Source organism: Uloborus diversus, chromosome 9 (genome assembly GCF_026930045.1).
Source record: "Uloborus diversus isolate 005 chromosome 9, Udiv.v.3.1, whole genome shotgun sequence".
In the NCBI taxonomy this organism is placed as follows: Eukaryota; Metazoa; Arthropoda; class Arachnida; order Araneae; family Uloboridae; genus Uloborus; species Uloborus diversus.
This window is the reverse complement of record NC_072739.1, coordinates 25,622,388-25,638,646: the sequence shown is the minus strand read 5'-3', so window position 1 is coordinate 25,638,646 and position 16,259 is coordinate 25,622,388. Positions and strand designations below refer to the sequence as shown.

Here is a 16,259-nt window from a genome sequence, read left to right as displayed (position 1 = left end):
AAGTAGTCGCAGTTGCGTTGTTGCGTTCTAGTTCAGTTGCGTTAAAAACTTGTTTCTTAAATGAATCGAAGAATTGGTCTGATAGATTTCTTGCTTCAATGGTAGTTAAGAGCGCGTTTTTTTCTTTAACTTCGTTTTTAGCAAAACTGAGATGCTTTTGCTATCATAAAGTGTCGTAACAAAAGTTAGGCTATGTTTATGGTTAAATTGTGTAACAATTTTGTTTAAATTAAAAACAGCTTAAATAGAGAACATTAAGGTAAGGTTTACTCAGTGGACTACAATTTAGAATTTAGCCGCCAAAGTGAATGGATGGCCGATCACTTCTTACAAAAGATGATACCTTAGCATTTTAGGTACACTATATCGCATTTATATATTTGTTGCACTTTTACTATTGCAGGTTTTTCGTGGGAAGAAGAATTTAACATTTTCGTAAGTTTCAAGTACAATTTCAAAAAAAAAATCAAGGTATCATTCCTAATGTAATAAAAAGCTTCCTTCTGAATTTGAGTTTTCGTCATTACGTGTTATAAATGTCAAACTTTTTTTTGATTATGCGATACAGTTCCCCAGTTTCACATTAGACTTAGAAATCTCTTGACGTTCGCTTTGAAAGTAGACAAAAAATAAAAAAATTATTTTTTTATGTATATGTATTTTTTTTCTAATATTTTTTCCTTAGCAGCTGAAGGAACGTCTTCATACCTTTCTGATCCCCCGGTTGAAACTTCACCATGTTAGAGGTATGTTCTTTTATATTTGAGTATGATCTATAATCTTAGAGTTTTTCAAGAAAAATTTATTAGTTCAACATATTGTTTTGCATGGGAATTTTCCGGTGTATCTTTTTTTTCTCAGTTTTGGCATTTGCTTTAAAAGTTCAAATATTTAAAGGCAAAGCATTTGATTATAGATCCTGAAGATATTTTGGAATCCCTGATATTTTCCTCACTCTTAATTAATCAGGGGAAGCGTTTCTCAACAAATTATACTGAAAAATCAGTAGTAGCTGTGTCCCATTTTGCCATTTTTCGTTTTTATGAATTTATTCATTGCCTTAAAATTTTACAGTCCGACTAGTATTGTAAAAAAAAATTATCTAGAATTTTTAATGCAATAAATTTTCAATTTTCTTTGTACCACTATGTAAAAAGACGTTTCGATGGTGTTAGAAGCCCGGAATACAGGGTGGTTCATAAGTGGGAGTGAGTACCCCTGCTTTATTTACAACATTATGTCGGTTGAGGTTGAATGCTTCTTATACACAGTTACTTTGAATCCTTAAGTCATAAAAAATGGTAGAACACCATCCATGTCGTGACACTGTTAAACTCTGTGCAGGGTCCGACCAATTAAAATTAAGGGCCGGAAAACTTTGCCCCTTCCTTTATTCTATCACTTAACATCAAAGCAAAATAATGTTTAACCTTTTCGCCGTGTCGATATATATATATATATATATATATATATATATATATATATATATATATATATATATATATATATATATATATAGGCAGGCCCTGTGCAGTGTGCACTCGCGCAATTTGCTCATGCTTATAGCCCCGACGTAGTTCTTTTTATTTCCATTATATAAATTAATGCTTTTATAGCTAGATTATATAGTGAGGAGGATGTCTCCTCCTGCCCTCTTGCACACAAATAAGGAGTAATTTATCAAAAGAGAACATAATCCGCTTTTTAGAAAGAAAAAAAACTTTATATTTTCTAAATGTTTCAGATGACATTTATCAAATCATTTACTCTCAAGAAGTCCAAACGTGGAAAACCTTATTTTATTTAAGGGCAAAGTGTAGCGTTTTGATCAAAAGGTAACAAATCCGTCCTCTGCACGTTTTCTTTTGAACAAAAAAGGACATATCCTGAAAGAATCTGTGTAACGAAGACTTTTAGATTCAAGGAAAAATATGTCGAAAATCCTCAAATTTGAATCCACTACTTTTAGGTTCATGTACTACGCTAAGTGAATATGAGAAGGTGAAATATTAGGGTTTTGATGAAATTGGAATAATCAACATTTAGGTTTTCGTTCAAAATGGCGCATATCCAAAATTAAGATGGCAATATCTCCTTGGTTTTTTTTACACAAACATTTCTTACTCTGGGCCATGATTTGCTGTGCTTTCGTGCTCAATTCTACACCCAGAGAAGTTGATAAAACTATTTAGCTCTTGCCATAATTCGTTTTTCTCACAGCCTGAACATTTTTAGAAAATGGATATGTTCCCTTTTGATAAATTAGTCCTCAAATATTTAAAAAAAAAAACGACCATTTTCCCAACAATTCTGTGTTTAGAATATTTTAAGCTTCATTTGTAAGTTTATGTGGGAAAAAATCTAGAAATTATGTATAACTTTGCATGAAATTCTCAAACTAAAGCTTTCTTATTCATATAAAACTAAGAGAAATAACAAAGTATAAAAAAAAATTTTTTTTAATCAATTAAACATTGTTTTATTTTCTTAAAAATGCGTTATTTGACTAATATTTATAGCCTTAAATTTTTGAAAACTCGGGGCCCAGGCGTTTTGTGCGTTAATCAGACCCGGATTCTGTGCCATGTTCTCGTATGTTTGGCGGCAGAAAAGTTCCGAGTTCCTGATGATCCGAAAAACATCTGCAAGAACATGGCGCAAAATTAGGTTCTTTTAGGACATGGATGGTGATTTTACTGATTGACTCTTAAGGCTTCAAGGTAACTTTTAAAAACAAACATTCAACCATAACTATGGCATAAAGTTGAAAGTAAAGCGGGGGTGCTAAAACTTACAAACCATTCTGTACTTGATTATGTTTGTAAATTGTTCGCTTTTCAAATAAATTCTTTATTTTTCTTCGCCGATGCATGAACGGTTTTCTTACTTGTTATTTCCGCGTGTAAAAACTAAGCTGTCAAAAAAGTGGAAAAAAAGTTTGTTGAAGCCCTGAAACTAGATACTTAATCTTTACAACTTCTCTGAAATGATATTCAGCAAATCTATTTTAGTACAGAAATTACCTATTTTTGGATTCTAATATTTGTTTGAAGTACCTAAATAATGTTTGGCACTAATCTAAATTATTTGCGATAGTTGTATTCCAAATTTATTCTTTTTATAAATTTAATAGAATTAATAAACTGCTATCGATTATTGAGTTTGCGTTTTGCGATTTTAGGCTTAAACTTTATTCTGTTTTTAGTTTATATTACTGCAAAAAAGAGTTTCTTTAGTTTTTTGAACTATTTTGTACAATTCAAGTGCAAAATCAACGTAAATAAAACACAATGTCGTGCAATAATGCCAGGTTTTAAGCTTACCAAAGATTCATAAACCCAACGTACCTCTTAGGCCTATTGTTTCAAATATTGAAACAGCTTCATACAAATAGCTGAGTATTTATTTTTACCAGCAGTTTCACTGTCATAAATTCTGTTGATTTTCTTCAGAAGTTAAATTACTTTAAGCCTCATGGCTTAACGGTAGCTTCTTTGGACGTGAAATCACTTTTTAACAATGTACCGGTTATTGGGATAGTAGTATTGTCTCATTAAGACTCAAAGAGAATCATTTTTCCAGTTTTGAGATTGATGAACCTGTTTCTCTAACTCTTGCTTCTCTTGAGCAGAGTCGTTTTGTATTCGATGGTGCTTACTTTCGCATGCCTGAAGGTTTAGCAATGGGAAATCTTTTGAACCCTATTTTAAGGGACATTTATATGCACTATTTTGAGACTAAACGTTTTGAAGTCATAACGTTTAAGTTCTATGACCTTTTTGTTAATGAGTGCTTTGTTTTGCTCTATCAAAAACATGTTGATAATGAACTGTTACTCTCTAGTCTTAATTCCATCGATCCTTGCATCCAATTCACTTTTGAAATGTGAACTGATAGTTCTTTCTCTTTTGGAAGTCTTTCACTATAAGTAATAGCGAATTTTTGACTACAGTGTTTCGTAAGCCTTTTGCTGTTACACTACCTCCTCACAAATGCTCTTCTCTTCCTTCAAACCAAATGTTGGCCTTATTTAAGGCTTTTGTGTTCGTGCTTTGAACATCTGTTCTTCCAATTCTTTAAATGCTGAGTTTTCTTATCTTTTAATGGCTTTCGATCGTGGTTATTCTCCAAGCATTGTTAATTCGATTTACAATGAGCTAAATAAGCCCTCTAATTCTGGCAAGGTTTCTGCTTTCAAAACTGACTATATTATTGTTTTGCCTTATCCAAAAGTCTGTCATCAATCTGCAAAAGTTTCGAAGAAGTTTAGTTTCGATACTGCTTTTTCTCTTGTAAATAAGATTAAGTTTACGAACTTGAAGCATCCCATTGATTACCATACCAACTGGGGTATTTATAGCATCTCCTGCAAGTGTGGACTCGATTACATTGGTCAGACTAAACGTGTTCTCAAGCACCGTCTGAAAGAGCATGAAAATTATGTTAAACATAAAGAACTTGCTCGTTCTTCTATCGCTCGGCATTGCTGGACTTCTGGCTACTGTTTATTTTTCATCTGCCAGAATTATTTGCAAATGGTATTTGGTCTATGACCTCTATCTTTTGGAAGCTTACTATACATGGAAAAAAAAATTCCATTCTCTAGTCCATGATTTTTGCGGTACTCCATATTTTCCAATGTTTGCAAGTTTTATAATCGCTTTTGCGTTTTTCCCACTGTTTCCTGGATTCTGATTCCTTGTCCCCCCCCCCCCTCTCTTACTAGTCTCCCATTGGTTGACTTGTAGTTTAATTGGTTGGTTGTAGTGTCTTGTTGCGAATTCCTGTTGGTTGACCCGTTTGGTATAAATTCCGGTGTCCGTGTGACTTCGTTCAATTCTCTTGCATCTTTCTGGTTGTGTGGATAGTTTTCCGGCACTGAAGACTCCATTGTAGCCTTGAAAGAGCCGTATGCTCTATTTTCTTGAATTTGTGCTTTATTTACGTTGGTTTTTCGCTTGAATCATACTGTAGCACAAAGCTTATTTGATCATTGTTCATTTATTTTATTTGGCTTAAATTAGTTCCTATAGTTTCTTTAAGCATTAGATATTAGTAGCTGTATTTAATGAAATGATTATAAAAAAAAACTGTCATAGACACTTTTCAGTCGTACATCCTTTTTGCATTGTCAAGTGATGTTAAGTTCTTTCTTTAGATGCACTTTTGCATTAAATCGGCACTAATTTTAATCAATAATTAAAACATAAATCCTACGATATTTGTTCACAAAAAAATGAATCCGCTAAATTCGTTGATACCATATTAATACAAGAGCACAAAGAACACAACTCCACTGCCTTTCACATCGTTTTATTCACTACAACTACTTACAGACACGGACGGACACAGAACTATATACAAGTTAGATGATATTAAGCAGCTGGCCTGTAGCCACGCCCTCTTTCCCCTTAAAGACCCTCGTTCTCTTCAAGATTCTCGCTAACACACTGGGGCCCCGATGACCATGTCATCCAAGCTTATACACATTAACATTACAATGATACAAAATACACTAGATTGAACATAAAAACCATAATAACACTAATTCACCTTAAAAATGTAGAATTTAAGTTACCTTTGACATGAAAATTATTTTTAAATAAAAATTATAAAATGAAATGCACATTGAATCATTTATGTTCAATAGGAAGTTTAACCAATTTGTGAATTGGTCTTCTCAATTCACCTGTCGATGTTTTTAAAGTTACAGCACGTACTCTGCTGTCACTGCTGTCAATAGTTTCAGTTACTCTTGCCATCCTCCATTTGAGGGGTGGCGAATTCTCGTCCTTGATTAACACTATGTCATTGCAGCACAAATCCACGCATGGGGTTTTCCATTTGTTGCGCACTTGCAACTGCGTTAAATAGTCCTTCGACCATGCTTTCCAGAAGGATTGTGAAATTTGTGATGTTAGTTTATATCTTTCACCAATGCTAATTTTCTCATTGGTAACATCAGGCTCAGGTACGCTCTTTAACTCCGAGCCAATGAGAAAATGACCAGGTGTTAGAACACAATAGTCATCAGCACAATCTGATGCAGAAACAAGTGGTCTGGAATTCAGCGCTGCTTCTACTTCAGCTAAGACAGTAGAAAACTCCTCAACAGTTAGTATCTGTGATTTCATTACTCTTCGCAAGTGAAATTTCATCGCTTTTACTGCGGCTTCCCAGAGGCCACCATAATGGGGAGCTGATGGAATGTTCAGCTTCCACGACACACCTTCATCGGCTAGATATTGACCAAGATCTCTTGAACACGCTTTCCAATAATTTTTCGCACCGATGTAGTTGGTTCCACAGTCACTGTATATTTCCAGAGGTTTTCCTCTGCGAGCGATGAATCTCTTCAAAGCTGAAAGGCACGCTTCAGTACTTAGGTCGCTTACTATTTCAAGATGCACGGCCTTAACAATAAAACACACAAATATGCACACGTACATTTTTAACGCTTTAACTCCTCTTCCACGACGAGGGGTAACAAGAAACGGTCCAGCGAAATCTGTACCACATTTCAAAAAGGCTCTTCCAGTATTCACTCTAGCTGACGGTAAATTTGCCATTATTTGTTGCGAAAATTCCGAACGAAATCTACAACAAGTTACACAGTTTCTCACTACTTTACGAATTGCAGATCTTGCACACACGATCCAATACTTCTGTCGAATTGATGCACTAAGTAAGTGTATACCTGCATGTAAATACATTATATGGTAGTATCTTATGACCATTTCAGTCACAGGATGTTTCTTAGGCAATATAAGAGGATGCTTTACACTCTCTGCCAAATTTGCATTTTTCAAACGTCCGCCAACTCTAAGTAGGCCTTCACTGTCAATGAAGGGATTTAACTGTGACAAATTTCCAGACTTCAAAACTTTCCCTTTCTCTAAAGTTGCAATCTCAGTACTAAACACAGTTCTCTGTACTGCTTTAATTACTTGGTCATGCGCCTCTCGCAACTCATCAACTTGAAGAAATGAAGAATTAACTTTCATTCCTCAAGCATTTCTAATAAATCTAAGACACCATGCAACAATTCTTTGCAATTTACTCCAAACCGAAATTCTGTTGTACAAATTTTCGACCAGTTCCACCTGAACAACCATAACATTAGTTACTTCACTTCTTTTCTCTCGTAAAACCTCTACATTGTCACAACTTGCAGATTTGAACACCTGCTCCGGCCATCCTTCACAACTCTCCTGAAGCCAATCTGGTCCTAACCTCCACAATTTATTCAACAACAGATCTTCCATTGAAATTCCTCTAGTTAGTAAATCTGCTGGATTTTTTTCCGAGGGGCAAAATTTCCAGTCGCTGGGATTCGACTTCTCCTGAATCTCCAAAACACGATTTGCTACAAACATTTTCCAACGCTTGGCACAACCCTTTACCCAGTACAACGCAATCAAAGAGTCACTCCAATACACAATATTTTGAATCATGTCTCCGAAAACTGTCTTGAGATAACTTCCCAATCTAGAACCTATCACAAGAGCCATCAACTCTAAGCGAGGTAACGTTAATTTCTTTAGCGGTGCTACTCTACTCTTTGACAACACAAAAGACACCTTATACTTCCCATATTTATCACGAAACCTGAAATATACAACAGCTCCATACGCCCTCAATGACGCATCACAAAATACGTGTACTTCAGCCTTCTCACCAACACAGCTTTCTAAACAATGCGTAGGAATTTTTATTTCACTCATTTTGTCAGTTTCTCCAAACCACTTCACCCATTTTTCCCGCAAGTCTTCTGGCAACTCTTCATCCCAATCAATTGCTCTCTCCCAAATTTCCTGCAACAATAACTTAATACGCACAACAAACGGAGCAATCAACCCAACCGGATCAAAAATACTAGCTGCAGTCTGTAAAACGCACCTCTTACTGTTCTTCAATGATTTCAATCCTTTAAATATCCCTTTTAGATCCAACGACAACTCATCTTGCTCTGGATTCCAGTTTAACCCCAACACTTTCACTTGACTAACATCAACCGACTCCCGTTCCTTTAGTCCCGTCTGCACCCATAGTTCTTCTAACTCTTTGCTGTTAGACCTCAATTTCCTCAAGTTAAAACCTCCTTCCTTTAGAATAGTTACAGCATCAGATGACAAATTTAAAACTTCGTTCACACTATTTCCACCAAAATACAAGTCATCAACATACAGCGAAGATTTTAACATCTCAACTGATTTAGGGTGTGTATTCTCAAACTTTTGAATGTGATGCTTAATTGTAGCACTTAGAATAAACGGAGACGGTTTGCAACCGAATGTTACTCTTTTCATTTGCATGTATTTAAATTCCTCACTAGAACTATCTGAATACCAAAGAAATTTTAAAAACTTTCTATCTCTTTCGGAAATACCAATCATTAAAAATGCTTTCTCAATGTCTGCATTAAAGGCTATCTTGAATTTACGAAAATTTAAAATGATATCAAGTATATTTGGATTTAAATTCGGGCCAGTTTCTAAACAATCATTAAGAGATAAATTACCCTTTGATTTAGAACTACAATTGTACACAATACGAACTTTGGTTGTTTCTTTATCTGCCCTGACGACAGCTCTATGGGGCATAAAATATTCCTTACTATCCCTATCACACTCTTCAATAATTCCCATTTTAACTTGCTCATTCACAATTTCCTTATATTCATTTGCAACCCATTCATTTTCATTTAAAACCCTTTTTAACTCTTCAAATTGCTTTTTAGCTAACGTAAAATTGTTCGCTAACTCATTAGGATCTGTTTTCCACATTAAATTTGTTTCGTATCTCCCATCTACGAATTTTAATCCTTTCTCAAATTCTTCAACGAAAGCCTTATCTACCGAATTTAATTCATCCTTTTCTTTTATTCCCAATGCTTCGAGTTCCCACAAAATCTGAACGTCTGTAGCCGCAACACAGAGATTTGACGCCACTTCATTTTTTAAGCACTGTGAATCACTTAACTGAGTTCCCTGTAGCGCGAAACCAAATACCGTTGGAACACAAGTAATTGTTTTGTTTATTTTCTCAAATCTCGTAGAGTCAACGATCTGCCAAAATACATCTGCGCCAATTAATACTTCGATTTGTATATCGCTCTCGAAACAATCGGCCAAAATCAATCCTCGCGAACGCATAGTGTTTAAAATATCTGCATTTGGAACAGAGTTAGGGGCTGCAGTTATCGTATCTGTAATTAAAACTTCAAACTGAATGATTTTATTAGGATCATATCTATTTGTTAACTTTATCTCGGCTACATCATAAATTTTCTCAACGGGCCTTACTGAACCAAAAGAAAAAACCGACAGTCTTTCCTTTCTGATGGAATTTAGTTTTAAACAATCTGCTAAGGATCTTCGAATCCAACTCCGGTCTGATCCGTTATCGCATAAAATCCTCGTAAATTTGTTTATTCCTCTCCCATCCTTAGGATTGCTAGCATATGCGCTGCAAGTTAGAAGTAAAACGTTAGACACTCTTGACCTAGAGACGGAAGAATTATTACTTGTTGAAACTGCGCTCTCCTCTTCAGGGGGATTTTTGCCCTCCCTGGCCTCTTTCGGAAAATGAACCATTTGATGATGCGGTTTTCCACAGAAACAGTTTCTTGCCTTACAGAATTTTACACTGCACCCAGAAGAGAGACATTTGAAGCACAAATTATTCCTTTTTACAATATCTAATCTCTCGCTTACCGAAATGTCTTTAAAATTCGGACATTCGCTTATCGCATGAGTTTCGCCTGTTTTACACAAAATACAATGAATATTTTTTGCTCCTGATAAATATACATTTGATACATCTCTAGAACTATTACTACGGAATTTATTTACATGGTGAATTTCATATGAACCCCGTTTACGATAATTATTTCCCTCATTATTGGAAGAATATCTGCGCGAATTATTTCCTTCGCTTTTCTTATTTTCACTTCCTGAAAAGGATTTAGGAGGAAACGACTCGGATTTTGGTTTACCTCTCGATGACAGATAAATGTCGCACTCTCGGCCTAATTCTTGCGGTTTAAAACCATTTCTCACCCTGTTTTACAGCTATATGAGTTTTCAAATCCCGATCGATTTCACTAAACAGTTTATCTGAAACCATTAATTCACACACTGATTTAAAATCACTCACATCTCTTAGCCGACAATAATATTCAAAATTAGCACTTAATCTGGACGCGAATTGCACGTAATTTTCGTTAGGTAATTTTTGAGCATATCGAAATTGATTTAAGCACACTTGAGGCGTTGGCTGAAATTCTTTTAAAATCGTTGCTTTGAGTTTATCATAATCATTTACATCTTCCTCACTCATGTGAACCATTAAATTTGTTAATTTTTCTCCTAGAATATTTAATAGAATTTCCGCTTTCAGTTGTTCCGGCACATTTTTTGTTTTGAATGCCTTTTCAATGGACTGAAAAAAGAGATTAAACGATTCTGCCCTAGTAGGTACTGAAATTGTCAAAGTTTTAACGCTTTTAATTAAACTTTCAGTACTACGATTAGATATTTCTAATTCAGAATTTGGAACTTGTGATAAATCCTTTTTAATGCTTGCTAATTCTAATTCTCTCTCTAACTGCGATAGTTTTATTCTCTCTAACTCTAATTTAGCTTCACTATCTGACAGTTCTCTTTCCAATGTGAGCTTATTCTCCTCTAAAATATTATGAACAACACTTTCCACGAATTCTATATCACTCTTATAAATTTCCGAATTTTCAATTAATTCTTTCAACTGAATTACTTTTGCATTAGGAGGGATCTTTAAATCTAATTCCTCAGCAACGAGTAATAGCTCGCTCTTTTTTAATGTTCTAATACTCATTATGAATAATAACAATAAAATAGAATTAATTAGTTACACACAATAATAACTTATAAAAAATAACAGTAAATCACATAAGTAGCACAATTAAAGCATCATCATTCAAATTTAACCTTTTCTAAATTACTAACTACGTAGTATTGCAATATAACCTTCCACAAAAATCTAAAATCACAATACCTCTTAACAAAGATGGGAATCGACACCTCTTGCACAATTCAACACCTTACTACACTCAACAACATTCTCAACTCAACAAATACTCTGTGGCACTCCACCCCACTTCTGACACCAAAAATATGTTCACAAAAAAATGAATCCGCTAAATTCGTTGATACCATATTAATACAAGAGCACAAAGAACACAACTCCACTGCCTTTCACATCGTTTTATTCACTACAACTACTTACAGACACGGACGGACACAGAACTATATACAAGTTAGATGATATTAAGCAGCTGGCCTGTAGCCACGCCCTCTTTCCCCTTAAAGACCCTCGTTCTCTTCAAGATTCTCGCTAACAATATTTTTGTACTTTGTCTTTTTCCAAAAAAGCAGCTTCAAATTTTGAAAACGGAATTTTCGCCACATAGGTCAGTTTTCCTTCCACGATATTTTAACACTGCTTAGCAGATACAAGTCTTTTAAACTTGGACTTCCTTGGGCGTTATAATTTTAAAGAACCAAATTACTTAACGGGTTGTCTTTCACTTGCTGCTCGTCACAGGTCATTTTTCATTAAATAGAAAAATTGAGAATGACAATAAATAAATAATAAGGGATGCATATTTCTATGTAAAATAAGCAAATAGTAAAAAGAGTGTCGAAATGTTAAATAAGAGTGTATGCTTCGTACACAAATGATGTATCGCTTCGAGGGGGAGAGATGTTTTGCCACTTTTCGAGACAGAACATTTGCGCAATCAAGAAAATTAAGCAGTTGGTTACGGCCCTTAAGCCGGGGCTAAGGCAGAACTACGTGCAATATACCGGCATCCCGGTTATGAAATCCCATAGACTTCATTTTTAATCCTTGTTATGCACTTGTTAGTCTAGAATAGTCAACAGACATGGAAGCAGATGTTCTCTCATTGAAACCAAGATTGCCAGCCAAACTTCAATGAGAGAAACATCTGCCTCCAGCTCAGTTACTGGCTGTTCCAGACTGATGAGTCCATAACAAGGACAAAACTGTAGTCTGTCATAACAGGGCAGTCGGTATGTTGCATTCAGTTCTAACCTTAACCCGGCTTAAGCACAGACACTGCCTATTCATCTGGATTGCGCAAAAAATTTTGGCACGAAAACTTGATTTCACGAATCCACCCCCCGCCCCCCCCCCCCCGCCTTATCCCTTAAAGCGATGCAGCATTCGTGGGACGAGCCCAAGCTCTCATTTCGCATTTCGACACAATCTTTTTGTTGATTGTATGTTTTACTAAAAAATATATTGTTACAAATCCTGTAAATAGTAATTATTGTAGTAACGTAACCTATAAATAGTTTCCCATAATGAATATACAACCCCTTTTCATTCCGCTAAAGTATACGACCCCCCTATTTCCTTTTCTTTTCATTGATAAAATTTGATAACGGTCTACGCATTTCGGGAAGCAGAAAGAATGTTGTGGAAACTTCTTCGATGTTTATAAAGGCGTCCTGCGTGATAAAAAGGAGAGTTTCGATTGAGATTTCGAACGGAGAGCGTATTTGCTCTGTTTATAGCGAGGCATTTCGCTGTGTTGTTTTCGTATTTGGAAGTAAATACGTGTGTAAAAGTTGAGTTTACGGTGTTGTGTGATAATTGCTTAATTGCTGATGAATATTTTAGCAGTTAACGATTTCTCCTGTACATAGTGTAAATAAAGCTCCTGTGTTTTTATCAAGAACTGTGTCTTCATTTCAAGAAAGTGGAAGTCGCGCCGGAATCCGTTACAATATGTATTCATGATTAATTTTAAAAATTTGAATTTCCGAAAAGCATTCATAATTTCGTTACGGAATGAAAATTGACCTGTGAGGGGCAAGTGGATCATAACCCGTTTAGTAAATTGGTTCTTGAAAGTCACAACGCCTAAAGGCATCCAAGTTTAAAAGACTTAATTCTGATAAGCAGGGTTAAAATATCGTGGGAGGAAAACTGATGAATTTGGATGTAATAAGAGAACTATCGGTGTTTTTGTATGTAGTCAATTAAGCTTTGTTATTGCAAATTACTCAAGTCCTTAAAAGTAAGGATTTTATTTTGCTTTACCAAACACTTTTTAAATTGCAAATATTCATCATTTTTCTTAGTGGTTAGTGTATTTAAATTTCAATGAACTTTATACTAACTGTAGATATTTAAATAGCTATCAATAAGCCATTAATATTGTTATAAGTATATACGTTTTCATTATTTTAGAACGTAGGCTTTAATGAAGTTTTTAATTAGTATTTTGAGTAAAAAATGGTGCGTTGAGCAAAATATTAAAACTTTAACTTTTAAAAACAATGGTTGTTATCGTCTGCTTTATCAATTCTCATTTCCTGTGAACTTTTACTAAAAACATGTATAGTAACGTTTTTAACACTACAACACACACACAGGATACGTTTTTAACACTACAGGATACGTTTTTGACACTAAATACTCATAGGGGTTAATACGTTTGGACTGCTTATTTAGAGCCAGGGGCATTCTCTCTTCTTTTTTTTTTCGGGGGTGGGGGGGGGAGGGGATGTTAGGTACTAAAAACATGCACTAACCATACATAAATCACGCTTTCCTAATATTTATTCATACATTTCACACGTGGCATTCATAAATATTTAGTAACATTTAGATTTTAACTCACTCGTTCAAGCTTATACTATTTCCACTCTCTCCACTATTCGCACAAATACATACACCTCCCATCATGCATCATTCGCACAAACAATGCTCATACATTTCCTTTATCTTTAACATGCATCATACATAATTTTTTTTTTTCAAAGACTCACAGCTACACACTGATGCCCATAATATACAGGGCGTCTGCAAAGTTCTTCACATATTTTCAAATTGATAAAAAGGCAACGAATTATCGTATGAATAGGCTGTTTGCACCATAATACTTCACGAATTCAAGTATTTTTTTTTATAACATCGGGGGAAAAAACGAAAAAAAGTGAATAACAGCTGTATCGTCACAGTAAGAAAATCAAACGTAGTATGAGGTGCTTAATCATTTTATAAAACAGACAGTAATGCCTTTTAATACTAGAGTTCAATGTGTGCATACAGGAGCGGACTGGCCCGCCGGCCGATTCGCCTTCCCACCTGTGCGCCCTCGAACACCCTCTGTGCGTTGTCAGTCTTTTATTTTATTTTATTTTTTTATTTATTCATTCTTAATTTATGTTTATTTATTTACTAGAAAGTCGCCCGTCAAGTTATGACTGGTGAAAATTGCTTCTACTCTTCTACATTTGAACGCAGTCATTGCCTATTTGATATTTCGATACTTGAAATTGTAGCACGAACTCCAGTGAATCAACCCTAAACCCCAGTGGATAACCTTAATTTTCAACCGGGTTTTCGTTTCTTCATTCCCCTGAAATGACACAGCCTTACCAGTAAAACAGTTGAGTTACCGAATCGAGTTCAGCCTTGTCACAATAAAGCCTTTCCCTGCATGTTAAGCGCTGCCAAAACATCTCATCATGCTATGGTGCGAGTTTCATTGTTGAAACACGCGGGTTACTCGATAATCGGCTTTTTTTTTTTTGACCCCCTTGAACTTTTTTTCCTGAATTTTATTTGCGCTTTCGAATCTGTGCACCTTCGTTTCTTACTTCGCCCCCGAACCAGTGCGGCTTTGTTTTTTTTTTATAGTTTGCGTCATCAAGCCTTTTCATTTTATTTGCGTCCTCGCACGTGTGCGCCTTTTTTTTCTTTTTTGTTACGCCCTTGAACTTGTGAACGGTTTATTTTTGTACATTTATTTAATTTTTTTATTGCGCCTTTTTGGTAGTCAAAGTTGACGTCCTCTTGGGGGACCCAGTCCGCCCCTGTGTGTACCGTAAGTTGCTCGAACCACAGCTTATCCAATGTCCACAAACAGTACTCTTATTGAACTCTAGTGAAAAAAGGTGTTACTGTCGGTTTAATAAAATGATTAAACATCATACATGGCATTTGTTTTTCTTACTGTGATGATACAGCGATTACTTATAATTACAATTTTTTTCTTTTGTTTTTTTAAAGACGTCATAAAAAATTCTTGAACTTGTGAAGTGTTATGGCGCAAACCACATTCATACTGAAATTTGCTGATTTTTTAAATAATTTTAAAAATGTGTCAAGGACTTTTCGGTCATCCTGTACAGTACATCAGTCACACACCATACGCTTCTCATATCTAAACATTATACTTTTTCGCTACACAGACCTTTACGTCATTTACACATTGACCACACACGCACATAAATGTAAACTGTCCCTGGCCATTATTCGACGCCTTGTTTCGTGTCAGATGAAAAAGTACCTCAGCAGAGCTGGGATCAAATGTTTTTGGTTTCGAGGAAAAATAACAGGTGTGGTTTTTTATGTGCCGGTTGGCTTTTTTCGAGCATGGCGATTCGAATGCTCTTCGGCAACGCTGTGCCTACGAGTGGGCGATCTGGTTTCGGCGGCATTGGTTTGGGAAATGAAGTCAATGGGAACAATCAAATGGTTGATCCAGAAGAGTCAAGTACATGAAGACGGAGTTCGAAGTGGAACAAAACTCTTTGGAAAAGTTGAATTGGGGTGAATCCACGGTAGTTAGCTGTGAAATGTCCCGTATGTAACACTAAATCTCGCAATATTTGTTATTCACTAAAAGTACAAATGAAATTTAAAAAATACAGTAGAATTTTAACTAAAAATACGGGAGAGCTCAAATTAAAAATGTTTTTGGACTCGAATTATTCGAATCGCTAATTATCCAAACTCTAATTATCTGAATCGCTGATTATCCAAACTCTAATTAGCCGAATCACTGATTATCCAAGCCCCAACTATCCGAATCGTTTTCAGATTTGTGATTCGCGAAATGATTTTATTCTACACGCTATTTAGTACGCGAAACTAGTTGAACAGTTTACTTTGACACAGTAAGCAATGACTCAATTACGGGGTGTACTTGGTGTACATACTGTACTAATGTACGACACTTGAAAGTACTCTTAATAAGTAAAATGATTTTTCGTTTGACTATAACTAAAAGCTCTCTTTCGTTAAAAATAGATTTTTCTCCCGTTTTCAACATACACTGAGTAATTAAAAAAGACCCTTTTTTCGGACAAAATCCAATTATTCGAATTTTCAATTATCCGAATGGGGTCCGGTCCCCATTGATTCGGATAATTAGAGTTCTACTTTAAAGAAAAATT

General features: G+C 35.3%; 2 protein-coding genes across 2 annotated transcripts; both read right to left on the bottom strand.

Moving 5' to 3' along the window:
• Nucleotides 1–5,633: 5,633 nt before the first annotated feature.
• On the bottom strand, nt 5,634–6,569 carry LOC129229816 (uncharacterized). Its single transcript, XM_054864191.1, has one exon. The coding sequence runs from the start codon at nt 6,567–6,569 to the stop codon at nt 5,634–5,636; it is 936 nt and encodes a 311-aa protein (XP_054720166.1).
• Nucleotides 6,570–7,007: 438 nt separating this feature from the next.
• On the bottom strand, nt 7,008–8,204 carry LOC129229815 (uncharacterized). The gene has a single exon (XM_054864190.1). It carries the CDS (start codon nt 8,202–8,204, stop codon nt 7,008–7,010), a length of 1,197 nt encoding a protein of 398 aa, XP_054720165.1.
• Nucleotides 8,205–16,259: the final 8,055 nt, after the last annotated feature.

Coding starts and splice junctions, on each gene's coding strand:
- LOC129229816 (XM_054864191.1), bottom strand. CDS start 6,569: ATGGCAAATTTACCGTCAGCTAGAGTGAATACTGGAAGAGCCTTTTTG.
- LOC129229815 (XM_054864190.1), bottom strand. CDS start 8,204: ATGTTAAAATCTTCGCTGTATGTTGATGACTTGTATTTTGGTGGAAAT.